At 39.1% G+C, this 16,749-nt stretch overlaps 1 protein-coding gene across 3 annotated transcripts in view; it reads left to right on the top strand.

Annotated features, from left to right (window-relative positions):
* Positions 1 to 16,749, top strand: part of brd4 (bromodomain containing 4) — a 76,086-nt gene that overhangs the window by 24,885 nt on the left and 34,452 nt on the right. For 2 of the 3 annotated variants that reach the window (XM_039685691.2, XM_039685689.2), the window contains exon 1: positions 2,250 to 2,749. The exons of the other annotated variant lie outside the window; for it this stretch is intronic. In XM_039685691.2, coding sequence (XP_039541625.2) covers positions 2,649 to 2,749 — 101 coding nt within the window. In that variant the 5' untranslated portion in view covers positions 2,250 to 2,648. Of the gene's footprint in view, positions 1 to 2,249; positions 2,750 to 16,749 lie in introns of those variants that run through there. 3 annotated transcript variants of the gene reach the window in all.

Below are 16,749 nucleotides of genomic sequence, written 5' to 3'. Positions count from 1 at the left end.
GCCGTTTGCTGCTGTCGTTTATTTTTATCCATTGCTGATATGACGCTACTTAGCCTACCTAGCTACCATAGAATACCATAGAAGGAGGGGGCGGGGTTTGGGTGCGGTTGGGTTGGAGATGCGTGCGCCAGGCGGAGTTTAAAGTGGAGCTGGTGATTGGATGAGAGCAGCTGACCAATGTGAGCTGTCCGGCCGCACAGCTTACATTGGTCAACTTCTCTGAAGCTGTACAACCAATAGAGTGAATGGATTTTTTTCATTCTTTTTTCTATTCATAGGATTGTACTATATAACCATAACCAGCATATAAACGAGGTTATTAATAATGAACAATCTTTGAAATCGTATACGCTAGCTTTAAGAGATTTGTTTTCCTTGAGAAAATTTGCCATGTATTGTAATCCAAAATAATCAATATTGAATCGAACCGGAATCGAATTGCAAGCTTGTGAATCGAAATCAAATCAAATAGTGAAATTTGTGTCAATACCCAGCCCTAAAAATTAAGATCTTTCGTCTATTGTCAAAAAGTAAATACTAATAATTGCTATTCTTGCTCTAGAATTTGAGTTTCTCCTCAGGCTTTTTAGGGGCTTTCGCACTTGGTAGTGTTAGGAAGTTGACTATAGGAACTAGCCACTAGTTCCCCTGAGAACTAATTCCCCCAATGCTGCAGACAACAGGTAAATGCCATTATCGCTGTACACTTACTTCACTGCTAGTTCCTATAATGCTGGGTTAGACCCTTATCTGAAGTGGGAGCTAAATTAGTTCCCCCAAAACGAGTGTCTAGAACTAAAATCGTTCCTAGTTCCTGCGGTCCGAACACACCAAAAAGTGAAAAATTACTTTATTAATAAATATAAGTATTACTAAATGTTAAAATTTACATGACATCAGATTAATACATGCTGTGGAAGTATTGTTCATGTTTACTAGAGTAGTTAACTAATTTAAACGGATGAAACCTTATTGTAAAGTATTATCTACAAAAGCTTTGTGTGATAAATAGACCTGAATTAAATTGCAACTTTCTGAAAATCTTCTCAAACGTCATTTGCACTTTCAAACATCAATGTTTCAGTGAGATCAACAGAGTGTCTCCTGTTTGAATATGCAAACGAGTTGCAAGGAATTACAAATGAGTGTTATTTACCGTGTCCTTTACTCTCACAAATCTACTGCATTGCTTCAGGCGACTTCTAATAAAGCGCATGAGTCGTATGAATGAATTATGATGCTTTACTATGTTCCATGGAGGACATCGTCATTCAGACAAATGTTTAGATACGCACGAGGAACAGCGATGACACCGTTTTCATTTTGGGTGAAACTAAACCTTTAAAAAGCCATCATGGCTGAAACCGCTCGGCTCTAGACTCAACACCAAGAACCCTGATGCAAAATGAACAGTCATAGTTTTCACACCAAACTTGAGGCGTGTAAGTTTGTGAATACGGGAATCCCACCAGTACGGGAAAGTAACAGCGTTACCTCAGAGAGAGAACACATGAAAAAAATCCTCCCCTGAGTTTGACACTACAAAAATCAACATCCTATCGCATTTAGCGAGTGGTGTCCAAGGAGTGTTTTCATGTGTTTTATAGAGGTGTATCCCTGTGTTGTCCTCTAATTCATCCTCCCGTGGGTCCACTCGCTCTCCGTTTCCATCTACTCCTTGTAAACCCCTCCCATCTGAGCTTCAGCGTCTCGCGCATCCGTGTAGTTCGGCAAGGAGGGCAGTTTCTGTGCGCCGGTTGGGCAGCCCCAGTGTGGCTTGTTTTTTGTGCCGGTGCAGTCTAGACGTGTGAATGTGTGCGGCGTGTGGAGAGGCAGCAGATAAGACGGCCCTCGGTGTAGTGGGGGAGGCACGCAGGAGATCAGTCTGAAAAGAATGAGTGGGGGAGGGTGAAATGGAGGGAGGAAGGGGGTGGGGAGCTAAAGGTGTGTGTGTGTGTGTGTTGAGGAGAGAGAGAAAGAGGCAGGCAGGAAGAGAGCGAGAGAGGGAGGGTGGAGAGTGCTCAAGCTATTGATGGTGAAAGAAGGGAGGGGTTAGAGAACGAGCAAGCGCCGGAGAGAGCCGAGGGAGGGGTGTGTGGGTAGAGCCTCTTCTCAATGAGGAAGCGCCAGAGCCATTTTCACTGTTGAGTAAGAGCACGCTGTTCTCGGCGAACGAGTGAGAGAAAGAAAGTGCGCATTCTGGGTTTTACTTTGCTCGGTCTCGCTCTCCCCCGCTTTCTGGCGTCCCGCTGGAGGTGGTTTGAGTGAGAGGCCTCGGGTGGACACACAATGGGGCGAAGTGCCTGTGGCAACCGGGCCGTTGTGCTGCTGACGGGGGGAGGGTGTCGAGAGCCGACCGGCGCACAGAGCTAACAGATCCAGCCGGCCTCAGGCCTCTGCGCCTCTCTCTCTCACACACTCGCCCGCCCGCGAGACTGCGATCAGAGGCCTCTCAGGAACCGCGAAAGCTTTTTTCTCAGGACTATGGTGGACTAACTATGGATTAACATGTATTTGGCGCAGTGGATTTTGGGACACATACGTCAGAACTGGAGATTTGAGAGCGAGAGGTTACTGTGTTTTGGGATCGAGTGACGAACTTTTCTTGCCTTTAGTTCCCTTTCTGTTTTGCTTTTGATTCCATATAAATGGATTACAAAATGCATTCCAAGTCCAATGATTTGCTGGATTTTCAGACGCTGGATGCCCTTTTGGAAAAAATTGCACATTGCTCTGTCCCTGTTAAAAGGTAAAACTGATCAGTTTTTTTGTGACTTTGCTTGTCTGAACATTACACAACTAATCACCAGTGTTGTTTGCTTGTCCAGTATCTCTTTTTGTTGCTTTCTAGCTTGTAGTTTACTCCTGATGAAGTTACTATCCATAGACTTTAAGATTTTGTTGTTTGTATTGCTAGTTTTTTTTTATTTTATTATTATTATTTTATAGACGTCACTTTGTCGGGTCAGTAATATATATATATTTTTTTATTTTGTCCTTGACCCTGACTGGGAGTTTTCCCCAGAATGGCCTCAAAATTGTGTTTTAAAGGGTGGCATTGTTGGTAAGAAAGCTAAAAGCCCCGAACAGGCAGCCTCCCGGAGGGACGGAGGGGGTGTGTGAGTAAGCAGGGGGAGGGGGTGGGTTTTTCAGAGGAAGAAGGGGGTGGTGTATTTGTTGTGGCAGAACGAGAGGATTCAGCCGGCTATGATTTAGCAACTTTAGTGAGTTCATCTTAGACTCACTGCAAATAAGCATATTTAAACGATTAGGACATTATTTGGCTTACGTTATCAGATCTTTTTTAGACACTGTCTGAAATACATCTGGGAGAAAAAAAGTTTGTAGATGTTTCCTGATGTTTTTATTTGGCAACATTCAAATGCTTCAAGGTCTGCATTTAATATAGGGCCACTTTTCTCTTAGGAAGTTTGTCCTTGTTTTATTTTATTTTTTTTCTGTGCTGGTCTTAAAAATGGACTGATTTAAGTTCCTAACGTCCTTCGCTTGCTTAACCGACAAAATCCTTCAGGTGTACTTGGCAAAGCAACTCAATTTGCTATATTTTAAATGGATGATCTAGCTCGGTTTCATTAATAAATGAAAGTGACTAAAACACACCAATGAAACTGTACCTATTGAATATTCTTCTTGTAAACCTCTTAGCATAACAAACGGCCTTGGGACTTGTGAAAGTATCACATGCGAGCTGGACATTCCCACCCTGAAGTTTGAGTCGTGAGAGGCATGTGGAACAGTTGCATTGGAAAAAAGTTCTCCAGTCACATTGCGCACATGCCTACCGTGTGCTGCGCTGCCAGTTCGCTCCTGGCTCCGTTCTCCAATAGACATTTGTTAGACCCTGTTCAGAGTCGTTTTAGGTCACTGATCAAAGTGCTAGAACAAACACAACATGGCACAGCAAATGTTTAAGCAAGGAAAAAAACACCTCTTGTTTTGTTTGTCAGAGATGCCCATGGAGTCCCTGCTGATGTTTGTACAGATTAGTTCCCTCCCCGGCGAAAGCAGTTTGTAACTCACGAACACAACAAGTTAGACTGTTTTACTTCTTTCTGCTGGCAGTTGAGGCTGCCGTGTAGCCTGAGATGTAGGGAAGAGAAGCTCCCAGGAGTGCTGGCGAGACAAAAGTGTGAAAGAAGAGAGGGGATGAGGGAGGTGGGACTATTGGCCTGAGCAACTGACTCGGTACAGTTTCATTTATTATTTATGCAAATGCTTTCAAGCAAACAAACCTCCTGCCCCAGTCCTGTACCTAGACCTCCACTGGGAGCCTGGAGCTTTCTGTCCTGAGAAACTCCCAGTAAGCATTAATGATTAATGGTTTACTTTCATTAGGGATGCAGTCATTTTGTTTGCCGTTAGTTTTACACCCTCTCTTTGATGCGTCACGCTTGGGCTTGGCCTGCCTGTAGAACCAGATATCCTGGTGAGCGCGCTCAGGTTCACAGTAACCAGAGCTACTTCCTCCCTCACACACATTCCATAGTGGTATGTAATGATCTGTGTCCAGGTCAGAGGTCAACCTTTATTCCTCGGGGTGTTTGGGGCAGGAAGTTTAATGGTCCAGGACACACTGCTGCAGTTTTTGGGTGTGTTTGACTTGATGCAGCGCTGCGCAGTCAGATCAGTGTATGGCATCCAAGTAGAGCCCTGCACGGGACTGCTTTCTTCATCCTGCGCCCGCCGAATTTCTGACCATTACCGCCCGCTCCCGCAACGTATGCGTTACACTCCCGCCTGCTCCCGCAATATGCATGTCCACTCCCGCCTGCACCCGCAAAAATCTAATCCCGAACAAAAATAGAGATGCATTGATTTTTTTTTTGATTTTTTTTTTGTGTGTCTTCTCCCATTCCGCAGAAAAAACATGTATTTGTATTGATATTATTAAAGAGATTCATGGGGTTGTTTCGTTTCCCTGGCCTGCATGTATTCTGACGCACTGATCAGGAGGATGAATAGTTGCCTAGCTAGGCTGTTGGGGACATCTAAAAGGCTTAGGCTACCGACTTCAAGTACTTTGATTTTGGCTATTGAAGTATTCCGTCATAGGCTTGGTTTTTCCTGAAGTAAATGTCACTGGGGTACCTCCCAATCCCGCATTTTTTTTCCCGCCCGCAGCAAAGTTCAAACCGCCTGCTCCCGCGAGATTTGCGTTGGGTCCTGCTGGACCTGGAGGGACTCAATCCCAATGCTGCCCTCTACATTAAAGTACCACGAGTGCGATTCGAGACCATAGGAAGCCGTCTTCTCATATGCAGCGTTTCAAGTCAAACACAACGTGTGTCACTCCTTGGTGGTCATGGGAGTTCGTTTCGGTTCATAAAGTTCACATTCTTATTAGCACAGCAACCAACCTGGTGTCTGTGCTGTTCTCAAATCCGTAAGGCACAGTGGCACCTGTTGTGTGGCAGAAATATTCGCTGTATTCAGTTACACTTACTTGTTGGTGTGAGCAATGAAGAATTTCACAGTGTGCAATTTCAAATGGACAGTTTGGAAATTGCTGCTAAGTTGTGAAAAGATAAAGAAATTGTAAGGTTATATTTGCACATTTATTGATTTTATTATTTGTTGTGGATTTTAATCAGGCCTGCACTGGAAACATTTTCACACAACTTTCATGTGAACAAATTCAGACTTTTGGTAATGGTGGACTTAACAGACTATACATATATAGAAGTTTTAATGGACATATTTAATTTACTTTTTAACGTCTGCAAATAAAGAAATTACACCTTAAAGGTGCCATCTGGAACTAAAAATCAAAAAATATTCCATATTCCATAACAGATGGGGGCAGTATACCTCCAGAAAATGTGTTGTGCTGCTGCCGCACGCACTCACGTCTTCAAACAACACAAACGAGCGCTGTTTTGCTCTCTTTCTCCGCATATTATTCAAATAATTTGACACGATAGTAAAAGGTCGGAAGACCGCAGTTTCACGTGGAGCATTTGGAGATTTTTAGAGATCAGAGACTAAATGAACAACATCTCAACACTAAATGATGAAGACCGACTCATAGATGCCTGTCTCAAAAACAAGCTGTTGCATTTCGACGATATGGGAAAATAAAAGCCTGCAGGCTATTATTTTAAGTTTACGGTATTCGTTTTGTTCATATTACACTTTTATTGTTAGTTTGAATTAATTTGACAGACAGCATTCGCTGATGTTGATCAACCTAGCGAAATTCAGAGCTGCCAGCTCTCACGAATTCACCGTGAGACACATGCAATTAACACTTAGCAAGCAGGTTAGTTAAGCTCTCAGATTCTGTCAATTTTATTATGCAATTCAAACAATAAATACCGTTTTGGCGCTTGTACATGTTACACCACAGATCCCTAGCGCACGTGAACCGATCATCTCTACTAGCTAATGGAAAAAGAACCCGAACACTGTTGAAAGATACAGTATGCTACAACTTACCAAAATGTATTCCTCATGCATAATGTCAACCAATCATTTTTTGAACTCTTCCCTGAACTGAAATGTAGTAGTGGGCTGTATTTCCACACGACTGACATCAGGTTCAAGTACACACACAAGCCGGCGCGAGCGCGACTCACTCGTGTACTGCAGTTTGGCTGGTGGTAATGTTGCCCGGGCGCATACCGCCTCCCATGGCCGGAACTGGTATTACGACACCTGCCGGGCCGGGGCTAGTCATTTAGCATGCTAATTTAGGTTTATATCTCGGCAGCACTATAACTTGTCAGTTTTTTAATTACATCATTGCACTTATTTCTTCTCATTCTTTTGATGCGTGTAGCTCATTTTTTGGATATTTTTACCTCAATTATTACATATGGCACCTTTAAATATTAGAATTGAAATTTTACGCTTGTACTAAAAAAAACGATTATTATTTTTTGCCTCAAGTATGTTGGGTTTTGAGATGTACTATACTTATCTAGGTGGGTTCTGGAATGGGAAAAATTTGGACATTTTGGACATTTAAACATTTTAAATTTGACGATGAAACAATGAAATTTGTTTATCTGTTATGTGATTTAAAGGGCTTTTGCACTGCCCTACAAAGACCTTAACTCGCTAAAGTGTGGTACTGAGAAAAATGACTTTTAGTTGTCCCACCAAATTAATTCTAGGTAGGACACTGAAAATCTGCCAATTAGATGTTTTAGTAATGACAATGGGCTCTATGCACGGCGGTATTTCCGGTGAAGGTGTAAGGATGCTCGATAACTTCCGCTGATCGTAGAGTCCAATGCAATACCGAGAATTTATGTTGAATTTTATACTCCATGGTTATAATAAAGAAACGTTAGTCACAAAAACAGATAAAACAGACACCCCTCGTTGTGTTTATGCTTCTTTTTAAAATTATATTAAATAAACATAACTATATATAAAATTACATCTAAACGTATGTACATTTCGTTTCAAAGACGGGAGGAGAGTAAATTTTGATGACTCTGCCATAATCCCGTTTTCCTCTGTTCTCCTCCGCTTAAATCTCCACAACCGGAAATGGACGAGCATCCTTGCGTCAAATGCGGAACTTATCCGTGCATAATAGCCCATTATCAAACTTGACTTTTAACCACTGCTTTAAAGTTATTGTACTCTGCCTTTTATTGTCAGCAGAAAGTGAGAAGTCATGCCAAGGCAAAAGGCAGTGACTTCCACATTATCAATATTTGGTTGCTGATCTCCATTAGAAAAATCTTTATAGTAACACCTGTATACAATCTAGTGGTGATTTATTTTGAATGATTTACAATTTCTTATAGACATCTACTTATTGCTATCTTGTGCTTTGGTTGCATTTTGATGGCATTATTAATGCATTAGACATGACAAAATATAGCAATTGGATGCCAAGGCTGGAATAAAGTTAAATAAAATCAAATTACGCTATCAGTTCAACTTAAACCACAAAAATGCCGAAATCATGCGGTAAAGAGCATCTTGGATAAGACTTGATAAACGCATCAAAATCATCATCACTATAAATCAAATCCTCAAGCACATTCGGTTCGGGCAATGGTTTATTGTAGCCTTTATTCATGTTTGTAGGTGTCATGCTCCTTGTACTTTCACGACAAGCACGAATGCAGTGCTTTTCTCCTTGACTCAGTGGGGAGCGCGCTCTGAACGACCTAGACAGACTAATGCATTTATAGCACAACCTTCTGTTTTCAATAGCGGTGGTTTCAGCTGTCTGCCCTATTATTGACGCTGTGATAGGTACAACCTGCTTGTTGTAAACAGCTGGTCTGATGATGTATGCACCAGCACGGCTCGACCGTTTTCAGGGCGGTGCTGAAGGCGCCGGCGAAGTTTTGGCCTTCTGCCTGCTAGATGCATGATTGTTTCAACTAGGTCCGGTACCCGAACTCAGTGAGGGGCTTTATTTTTTTTGTTGTGTTCACCTACTAAGGCTATTTTTCTGTCAACTCTGCATATCCTTCACGATGGATATCACACGTTTGTCGATAGAGACTGCTGCAAATATGCGCATATAGCTATTAATGTTGACAACGCTGACAGAAAGGACCAAGAAGGTAACAAAGTCTCAACTTTCAAATTTGGTCAGTCAAACAAAATTAAACCATAAATAGGCCTACTATTTTGTGGTTATTTAATGTGTTGTGACTAGGGGTGCACGATATATCGAATCAATATCGTTATCGCAATATCACGTTGCTCGATATACATATCGAAAGTGTCGCGATATTTATGCAATATTTTGTTTATGATGCGTCTGGTCCGACATGCACCGTTGCATTTCCCCCGACTCATTTCCTGATTCTCCTTCTCCATAAACAACATGAAATCAAGGAGAGGTTTAACTTTTCATGCTACAGATTTCCCACAGTGATCAGAAAGAACAGGGGAGACACTTTGTTTTTCTCAATATAAAGTCGCTACTCGCTCCAAAGCTAACCGCTGTCACTCTCTCACTTCTCCCTTGCTCTCCTACCACACAGTCCCACACACACACACACTTGCCGGCTCGACGCGCACACCAGCGCACAAGTAAACATCAGGCCACGGTCCACCTGGCAACTTCATGCGTTTTCACTGATCGGATAGCTCTGATTTATCAAAATACGATCTTCAATTCCCGCGCTATATGCAGATTTAATGGAGTGCACGTCACCGAAAGCAACAGTTATGAGCTGCATTTTACGATCATCAGGTAAAATAAGATCAGTTCGTCTATTTACTTTTAATGAAGATAACTGTGAAAAGCATCTGCGACTTACTTTCACTTTGATTTGCGATAGTTGATAGTTTGCGCGTTCAGCTGCTCATCCCCTGTGATGGGTGTTGCAGTTGCGCGCGTCGTCATGGCCATAACATGACAAACCTGTAACGTTCTCATTTTTAGCGTTTTCGGAAGGAGTACATTTTACATATGTGGTTTCAACAACGAGACGCATTTACATTTGTCCAGTTTCGACTGAAATGCGGCCCAGACCACCTCCTGAAGTGGTTTGAGCGATTAGATTCAAATACGTCACGAATGCGTTTCACAGGGCATTTACACCTCTTTTCACGATCAGATAGCTAATATTATCCGGTCAAAGAAAACGCATATAGTGGCGTGTACACAACTAGTAACATGTCCTGTTGTAGACATGATTATTATTTATTTATTAATGCTGTACCAGTCCAATATGACTGTCAGTTGAAATAAATCTTATGTTATAAGAAAACTTGTTTTATTTATTAATCTTTTTGATGCGTTTTCCAATAACTTTTGTAGTTTTACATCCGTTTAAAAATATCGAAATTAATATCGATATCGCAATATTCATTATCGATATCGCAATATCACATTTTTGTCAATATCGTGCACCCCTAGTTGTGACAGATGGCGCTTTTTTTCATTAAGCTAGGCCTATGTGTTTTTAAGGCTTCAAGGTTTTATTGAATGCTACCTCTGACTAAGAATGCATCACTTTGCACTTGTATAGTCTTTTATTTTGGAATTTTAAGAGCAATAAACATGTATTGCAATGTTAAGGAATTCCAAATATTCTGAAGATTTTTTGAAGCAAGTATCTATGATGTTTTTTGATAGATTCTACAGAATAATCAGAATAGATGAGGCTATGATCTTCTTGGATTGTAATACTGGCTCATATATAATTGATAACACTTTAAAGTTATTAGTTCTTCTTGGGAAGTTTCTTATACATAAAGCTAAAAAAGGTCTAACACCCTCCTTTAATTTCTTTTGTAAAGATGTTAAAATATTCCATGACTCATTGAATTCAATCACTAGAAATAAGAAGTGCATAAAAACATCTCTCGAATCATTAAAAAATAGTCTAGAATCTAATGTTTTACTCTGTACAATGTAAGATCTGTTATGTGTTTTCCCCAATATGTGTTTGTCTTATGTCTGATGTAAAATGTCATTGTAAGCTTTTATGAAAGTTGAAAAAAAAGTTAATGAATTCATGTTTTTTTTTTTCATTCAGATATGTAAATCAACATGTATAAATTGCTATTAGTCAATTAATGGGGAGATAATCGGATCGAAATCAAATCGAGCTGAAAAAATTAATCGTTACATTAATTGATGCGCCGAAAAAATAATCGCTAGATTAATCGTTTAAAAAAATAATCGTTTATCCCAGCCCTAGTCTCTTGCCTTTGCACGGCAGTGTAAGACTTGCATTTCCCTTTTCAACATTGTATTAATGTATTCAGACACGTTTAATCACAATGCTAATGCCGTCACATTACAATCTTCATCCTTCTTGTATCCATTGAAGCTGTACAGTTACAAGCTTTTCTTATAATTTTTTTTTTATTATTATGGTAAGATTGACAATTTAACCCTTAGGCGTCTGAGGTGTACTCTGGGTCCTGGAGGTGTTCTGACGTGCTCAGACATTTGTGCTTTTTTCTGTTACATGTGCCATTTTCATGGCTAAAGTATTATTACACTATTCAGCACAAACTCGGCTACAATAATATGTCAGCAGCATGTATGTCAAATTTTGTAGTTTTGAGATAATGACGTTTATACGTGGTTTGTGAAAAAAACTGTCACTGAAAAAAAAAATTGTCACTGAAATAAAGTAATAAAACCAATACTGATTATTTATTCACAAGACTTTTGAAAGTTGTATTACATAATCTAGAGTATTTGCTGAAACTATGTGAAAATCTTCCTGACTACTCATTCAGATAAGACGAAGTCTTTTAAAAATTGTTCGATGTGTTTTGGGGAAGATAGCTTTATTCGGGGAGGCGTTAACCATCCATTAACATTACTGCTTTTCACACCTGAGAAGACAAAGACCCTCCCCTAATGGCCCTATTAGGTGCTATGGGGCCCTACATCAATATAAGGAGCCTTGCACAAAGAATGAGATTTAAAAAAGAATGGCTTTTAGATTGTTTGGATCTATTTACAACACAACATAATCCACAAAAATACACAACAAAAGACAAATCTAAAGACAGAGGCTTGAACAGTCACACTTTGTCATTCCTGAAACAACATACCTGTCATTTCCAAGGTGTTTGATTTTTCACTGTACAGAGTCTCCTGTGAATGTTGAAGTCGGCCCCCATCAGTGGCATCTGGTCCCTGTAAAAAATAAACGCATGTGAACGTGCTGATATCAAGAGAAACTATAGGGCTGCACGTTTTGGGGATAAAATTTTGGTATGATTTACATCGTTTAAAAATGGAGACTTGTGTAATGGTTCACTTGCATCTACAAATGCTACTCCAGATGACTCTTAAGTGGTCAGAAGAGCTTGACTATTTACTACTGCTCTGATTTTGATCAAAATTTTCCCAGATGTAGTATTGCTCAATGCAGTTCACGTCCAAGATTTGTTCCTGGTTAGGGCTGGGCGATATGGCCAAAAAATCATATCTCGATATTTTTTGGTCAAATGGCGATATACGATATACTGTATATCTCGGTACTTTCTACGTTTTCTATTTAGATAAAGAAAATCTTTATATTTAAAATATATATATATATATATATATATATTCACATTCGGCCCAATGATATCCTACAAACAATGTTGATATTGAAGGATATGGAAACAAATATAATATAGGCTATGCAATATATTATGTGCAAAAAGCTTTTGTTTTTATATTGACTAAAGGCTAAACTAAAAATGAAAATAAAAACAAAAGCACAAACTATTATATTAGCCTGCATTTGATTACCCCATTATAATTACTTTCACTTTCATTAAAAATATATACTTGTAGGTTTAAAATTCCACATATGGCACATTTATTTTCTCCAACAAAAAATATTTTAGCAATATGTTTATTTTAGTCAGAATTATTGCGTACTACGTAGTACTATTCACGCGCATGCGCGCGCCGGCGCTCGTTCAAGGAAGCATGAACTTTAGCGGAGATTCACTTGCAGAAACTCGTCCTCTTCTGACATGGACATATTTGTTGTGAAATGGACATATTTGCTTTACTTTCTAACATTTACAGATGGAGAATATACCTGTGAAATGTAAGTTGAGCACTGAGGAAAGCACCACATCTCAAACGCATTAAACAGCGCAAGTATATCTTGTCAGTCAGCAACAGTGTCTGTCAGAGCATTTGACAGGGCGGCAAGCTGCCTTAAACTTGTTAACTATATCAAAGTGATTTTGACGCAATTAATATAAGCTTGTGTCATGTTTAGGACAAATTGTACTACGTAGCCTAGCTACTTTCACTGCAGCAGCTCACACTGCAACCTCCGCTATTTTTCAGATGTGCTCGAGTCATATCAAACTACTGTATCGATATAAACGGTATTGCCTCATTCCATATCGTTTCAAAAAATATAACGATACATCGTACAAACTCGATATATCGCCCAGCCCTATTCCTGGTTTTAGTTCTCAGAATCTGACTCATGGTCACTGTCTACTGTGATGGGGCAAGTTTTTTGGGGGGTTATCACAGTAAATCTGTGTTTTATTAATAATCATTGTGATGTTTAATCCTGTCTGACAACTGGTGTATAGTCTATAGTAGGGATGTCCCGATACCACTTTTTCACTTCCGATACCGATGCCGCAGCGTTGGCTTTTGCCGATACCGATATCAATCTGATATTTTTATTTTAATAAAAATATATAGCACACATATAGTGTGCATTAACTGAATTCATTGTGCAAAATGATTCAGGCGGTAGCGTAGAGTGGAGCTCAACTCTACATTGATGCTGATATCAATCCGATTATTAGATATTTTTATATTAGATTAGATATGAGATATTTTTATATTAGAAGACAACTCTAGTCTACGTTGATGGGCGGAGCAGTGGGAGTGGCCTGTGGAGCTAAGCATTGCAATGCACTATGGGGATTGTTGTCTACAATTCACAAGCATTAAAAAGTAATTTTCTGCCTTTTATCAGCCAAGAAGGACCCAAATTAGAAATTTATGATACTCTTCTACTACACGTATGACCCACTTTCAATACATATTCATGTCTCCACTGGTGGAATTACCCTTTAAATTCCTCAGTATATGTTAAAACTGAAATACACATGTACTAGTATTATCAGCTGTGTCCGTACAGTTTGACAGTCACTTGCTTTCTATGCCTGATGCTCCCCATGTATGCCGTATGTTGACCCAACCCTCAAGCTCTGCAAGTAGTACAATAAAAAGCATGTTGTCATGTGAGGCATCAGAACTCAAGGTATGCGTTTAACACTGTGCAGCGCATTACAAGTTAGTACACCGTGAACTTCTGCACACACTGCTCTGATTGGCTGTGATTCGTAACATCGCCACCGTGTTTAGTGTTCAGGAATCTTCTTGTGTCCGCACCTTGTAATGAATGTATTTTAGGATGCAGCAATTACGTGTTCTAGCATTGTGTCAAAGTTTCAGTTTATGCCACAGTTCATCGGTGTGTCATAGATGTCTATTGTCTTGTGTTCATCACCTAGTCTGTATAGACTAGATTTAAGCAGGCTAAGATGAGTTTTTGTTCTGTGTGTGTGCGTGTACATAATTTGAGACCAATTAAGTTATTGAATCCATTAATGTAATATAATGAATGTTTATTTCAATATCATTGAAAAGTCAACAATAATGATTTCAGATTAAGTTTATAGTTTGCAATTCAATGCAATTTAAAAATTATTTTGAAAATATTCACAGGGTTTTTAGTTTTTCACTGGACTTTGGAAAGTCCAGTGAATGTGTTCGAATCTTTTTTTGGCCGCCACCTGAAAATGAATCTGATTGTTCATGTCACTCACAGTGATGTTTATAGGTTGACTTTGGGATATTTGTTCAATACTACAACAAAATAGAGCTATCACTCTTAGAAGAAAAGGTTCTGTTAGCGCTACGTATTTGGAACTAGGGCTGGGTATCGATTCACATTCGATTTCGATTCACAAGCTCTCAGTTCGATTCGATTTCGATTCTCGATTCAATTTTCGATTTCGATTCCTGATTTGATTCTCGATTCGACTATAATGAAGATGTAATATAAATCCTATATTTATAAAAAAAAGAATAGTGGACATAAGTTTACTAGTGGTTAATTAATACAAGGAAATTAAGAGCCATAAACCTGTATATAAAACTCTTTTTATTTTAGGTACACTAAATGCATACAAAGAATAAACAGGATTTTGATGCAATATGCAAAAAAAGTCAGAACAGTCGCACAGCTTGATCAAACAGTATCATGTTATTTTATGTTTAAGATAGATATAGATAAATAAATATATAAATATTTAGACATTTTTTTTACATTGATCTTACCTAAATGGTAATGTAATTTTTTGTTTATTTTTGTTTTAAGAGTTTATGTATGGAAGCTTGATTTCAATTTTTGAATTAAATTGAAAAAAGTAGCACAAATAAATACAATAGAATAAAGACACAAATTAAGAGACATTTTGGGGTAGTTTTTTGGGTATGTCAGAAATACTACAGAAAATGACTAAAGTAATCCAATGTAAAATAACACTGGATAGTCTTTTTAGTCCAGACTGAATTAAATACAAAGGCTATTAATTCTGATTGCTTACAATTAATACTATATTCTGTTGTTATGACAACAGAATTAATGACTGACACAATGGCTGCGTTCAGAACTAGTGCGCGAATCCATTACTGTTTCATTAACTTTCTGTCACACGCGTTTAATGCTAATTTAAGACATTACCGACTGTCTTTACGAGGTTACTCACCAAGACCAGAGTTTTGACATAATGTCGCGTGTTTTAACTGTTAAAGTGATATAATCCAGGGATAAAACTTTTGTTTCTGGCGAGCTGTTTGTGAGGCAGATTTAGGCTGTAACGTTACTGTGCACGCAGTGAGACATCTCTGAGAGTGCGCGAGCACGTGATAGTTTAACATTGCTTGTAAAACTTAAAAAGACGTGAAAATGATAAACGTTAGTTACGATCATAGGTTACGATGCAATGCTGGCCCGATTGTTAAGTGAATATTCCGTCATGTCCCGACTCCTAAACGCGTGTGTGTATCGACAGCTGCAGCGCTTGGCGCTTGCCTAGTGCAGAGAGACGAGAAGATGCAGCACCGCGTCCGCGAGCCCTTTATATGGAAAAAATCGATTCGTGGCCGTTGAGAATCGATTTTGAATCGAACACATTTTAAAAAACGATTAATCGAAAAATCTATTTTTTTGCCCAGCCCTATTTGGAACCCCTAAAAGGTTCTATACACTCTTAAAAAAAGGGTTCCTCTGGGTTCTATATAGAACCCTGGGGGTTCCATACTTGGCCAATAGAACTTTTTACCCAAAAAATGGTTCTATATAGAACCATTTTGGAGTTCCATATATGAAGCGGGGGATGGAACCATTTCTGGTTCTAAATAGAACCATTTCTTCTAAGTGTAGTACATTAGCTAGTATATTTATCGATTGTGTGTAATATTAGATAATAGTCAAGTCTATGTTTGGTGTTGGGCGCAATTGTATTTGAGAGATTCTGATTGTTTTCCCCAGATTTACACATTCAGTTTTGCTTGGCAAAAACATGGTTTCTTTCATCATGGTTTCATTTTCGTCATTTTCTTGTGAAATACATCACATCAACACCTTAGAAGACTGAGACCCACATCGGTGATTTCTTTTTGTCTGTTTCAGTGAAGAATTTTAGGAAAATATTCTTGCTAAGGATGTCAAATCACAATAAATAACTTGTAGATGTTTCAGCACTAGAGTAGAGAGATGAGGTAGTCAAGATCAAGATTAATCAAGAGTAACGCTTGCAACAAGAGACTGAAACTAGGACTACTGACGTGACTGACTCAAGACGAAGTTATCGCTTGTTTATTAAAAAGGGAAAATTCTGAGCCTGACTTTAATTTGTCTACTTTTTTCATCAACACTTTACACGGACAGAGTTGTCAACTGATAATAACCGAATAGTCTGCTGACTGTTATTCTAAACCTCTTTTAATTTAGAGTTAATTTAAAATCTGCTCACAACAGCTGGATAACAACTCTTGAGTTGTTAATGAAGCAACTTTTTTGTGGAAAATAAATCCCCATTGTGTTTGAATGAATCATTTGGCTGTTGAACTTTCTAAGCGTGTTGAATGAGGTTACAGCACCACACAGATTTGGCGGTTATTGGCCATCTGTGTGCGTGTTCATGCTGGACTAAACTCACGGTGGGGTCCTGTAGTGCTTCCAGCTCCAGTCTGTCACTTAAGTGTGATCTCTTCCTGTATTTCTGATGTGTTTTTCA

This window comes from Pimephales promelas, chromosome 3, assembly GCF_988280905.1.
Source record: "Pimephales promelas chromosome 3, fPimPro1.hap1.1, whole genome shotgun sequence".
Lineage (NCBI taxonomy): Eukaryota > Metazoa > Chordata > Actinopteri > Cypriniformes > Leuciscidae > Pimephales > Pimephales promelas.
Note: the sequence above shows the minus strand (reverse complement) of the source record. Positions and strands in the feature narration are given on the sequence as shown.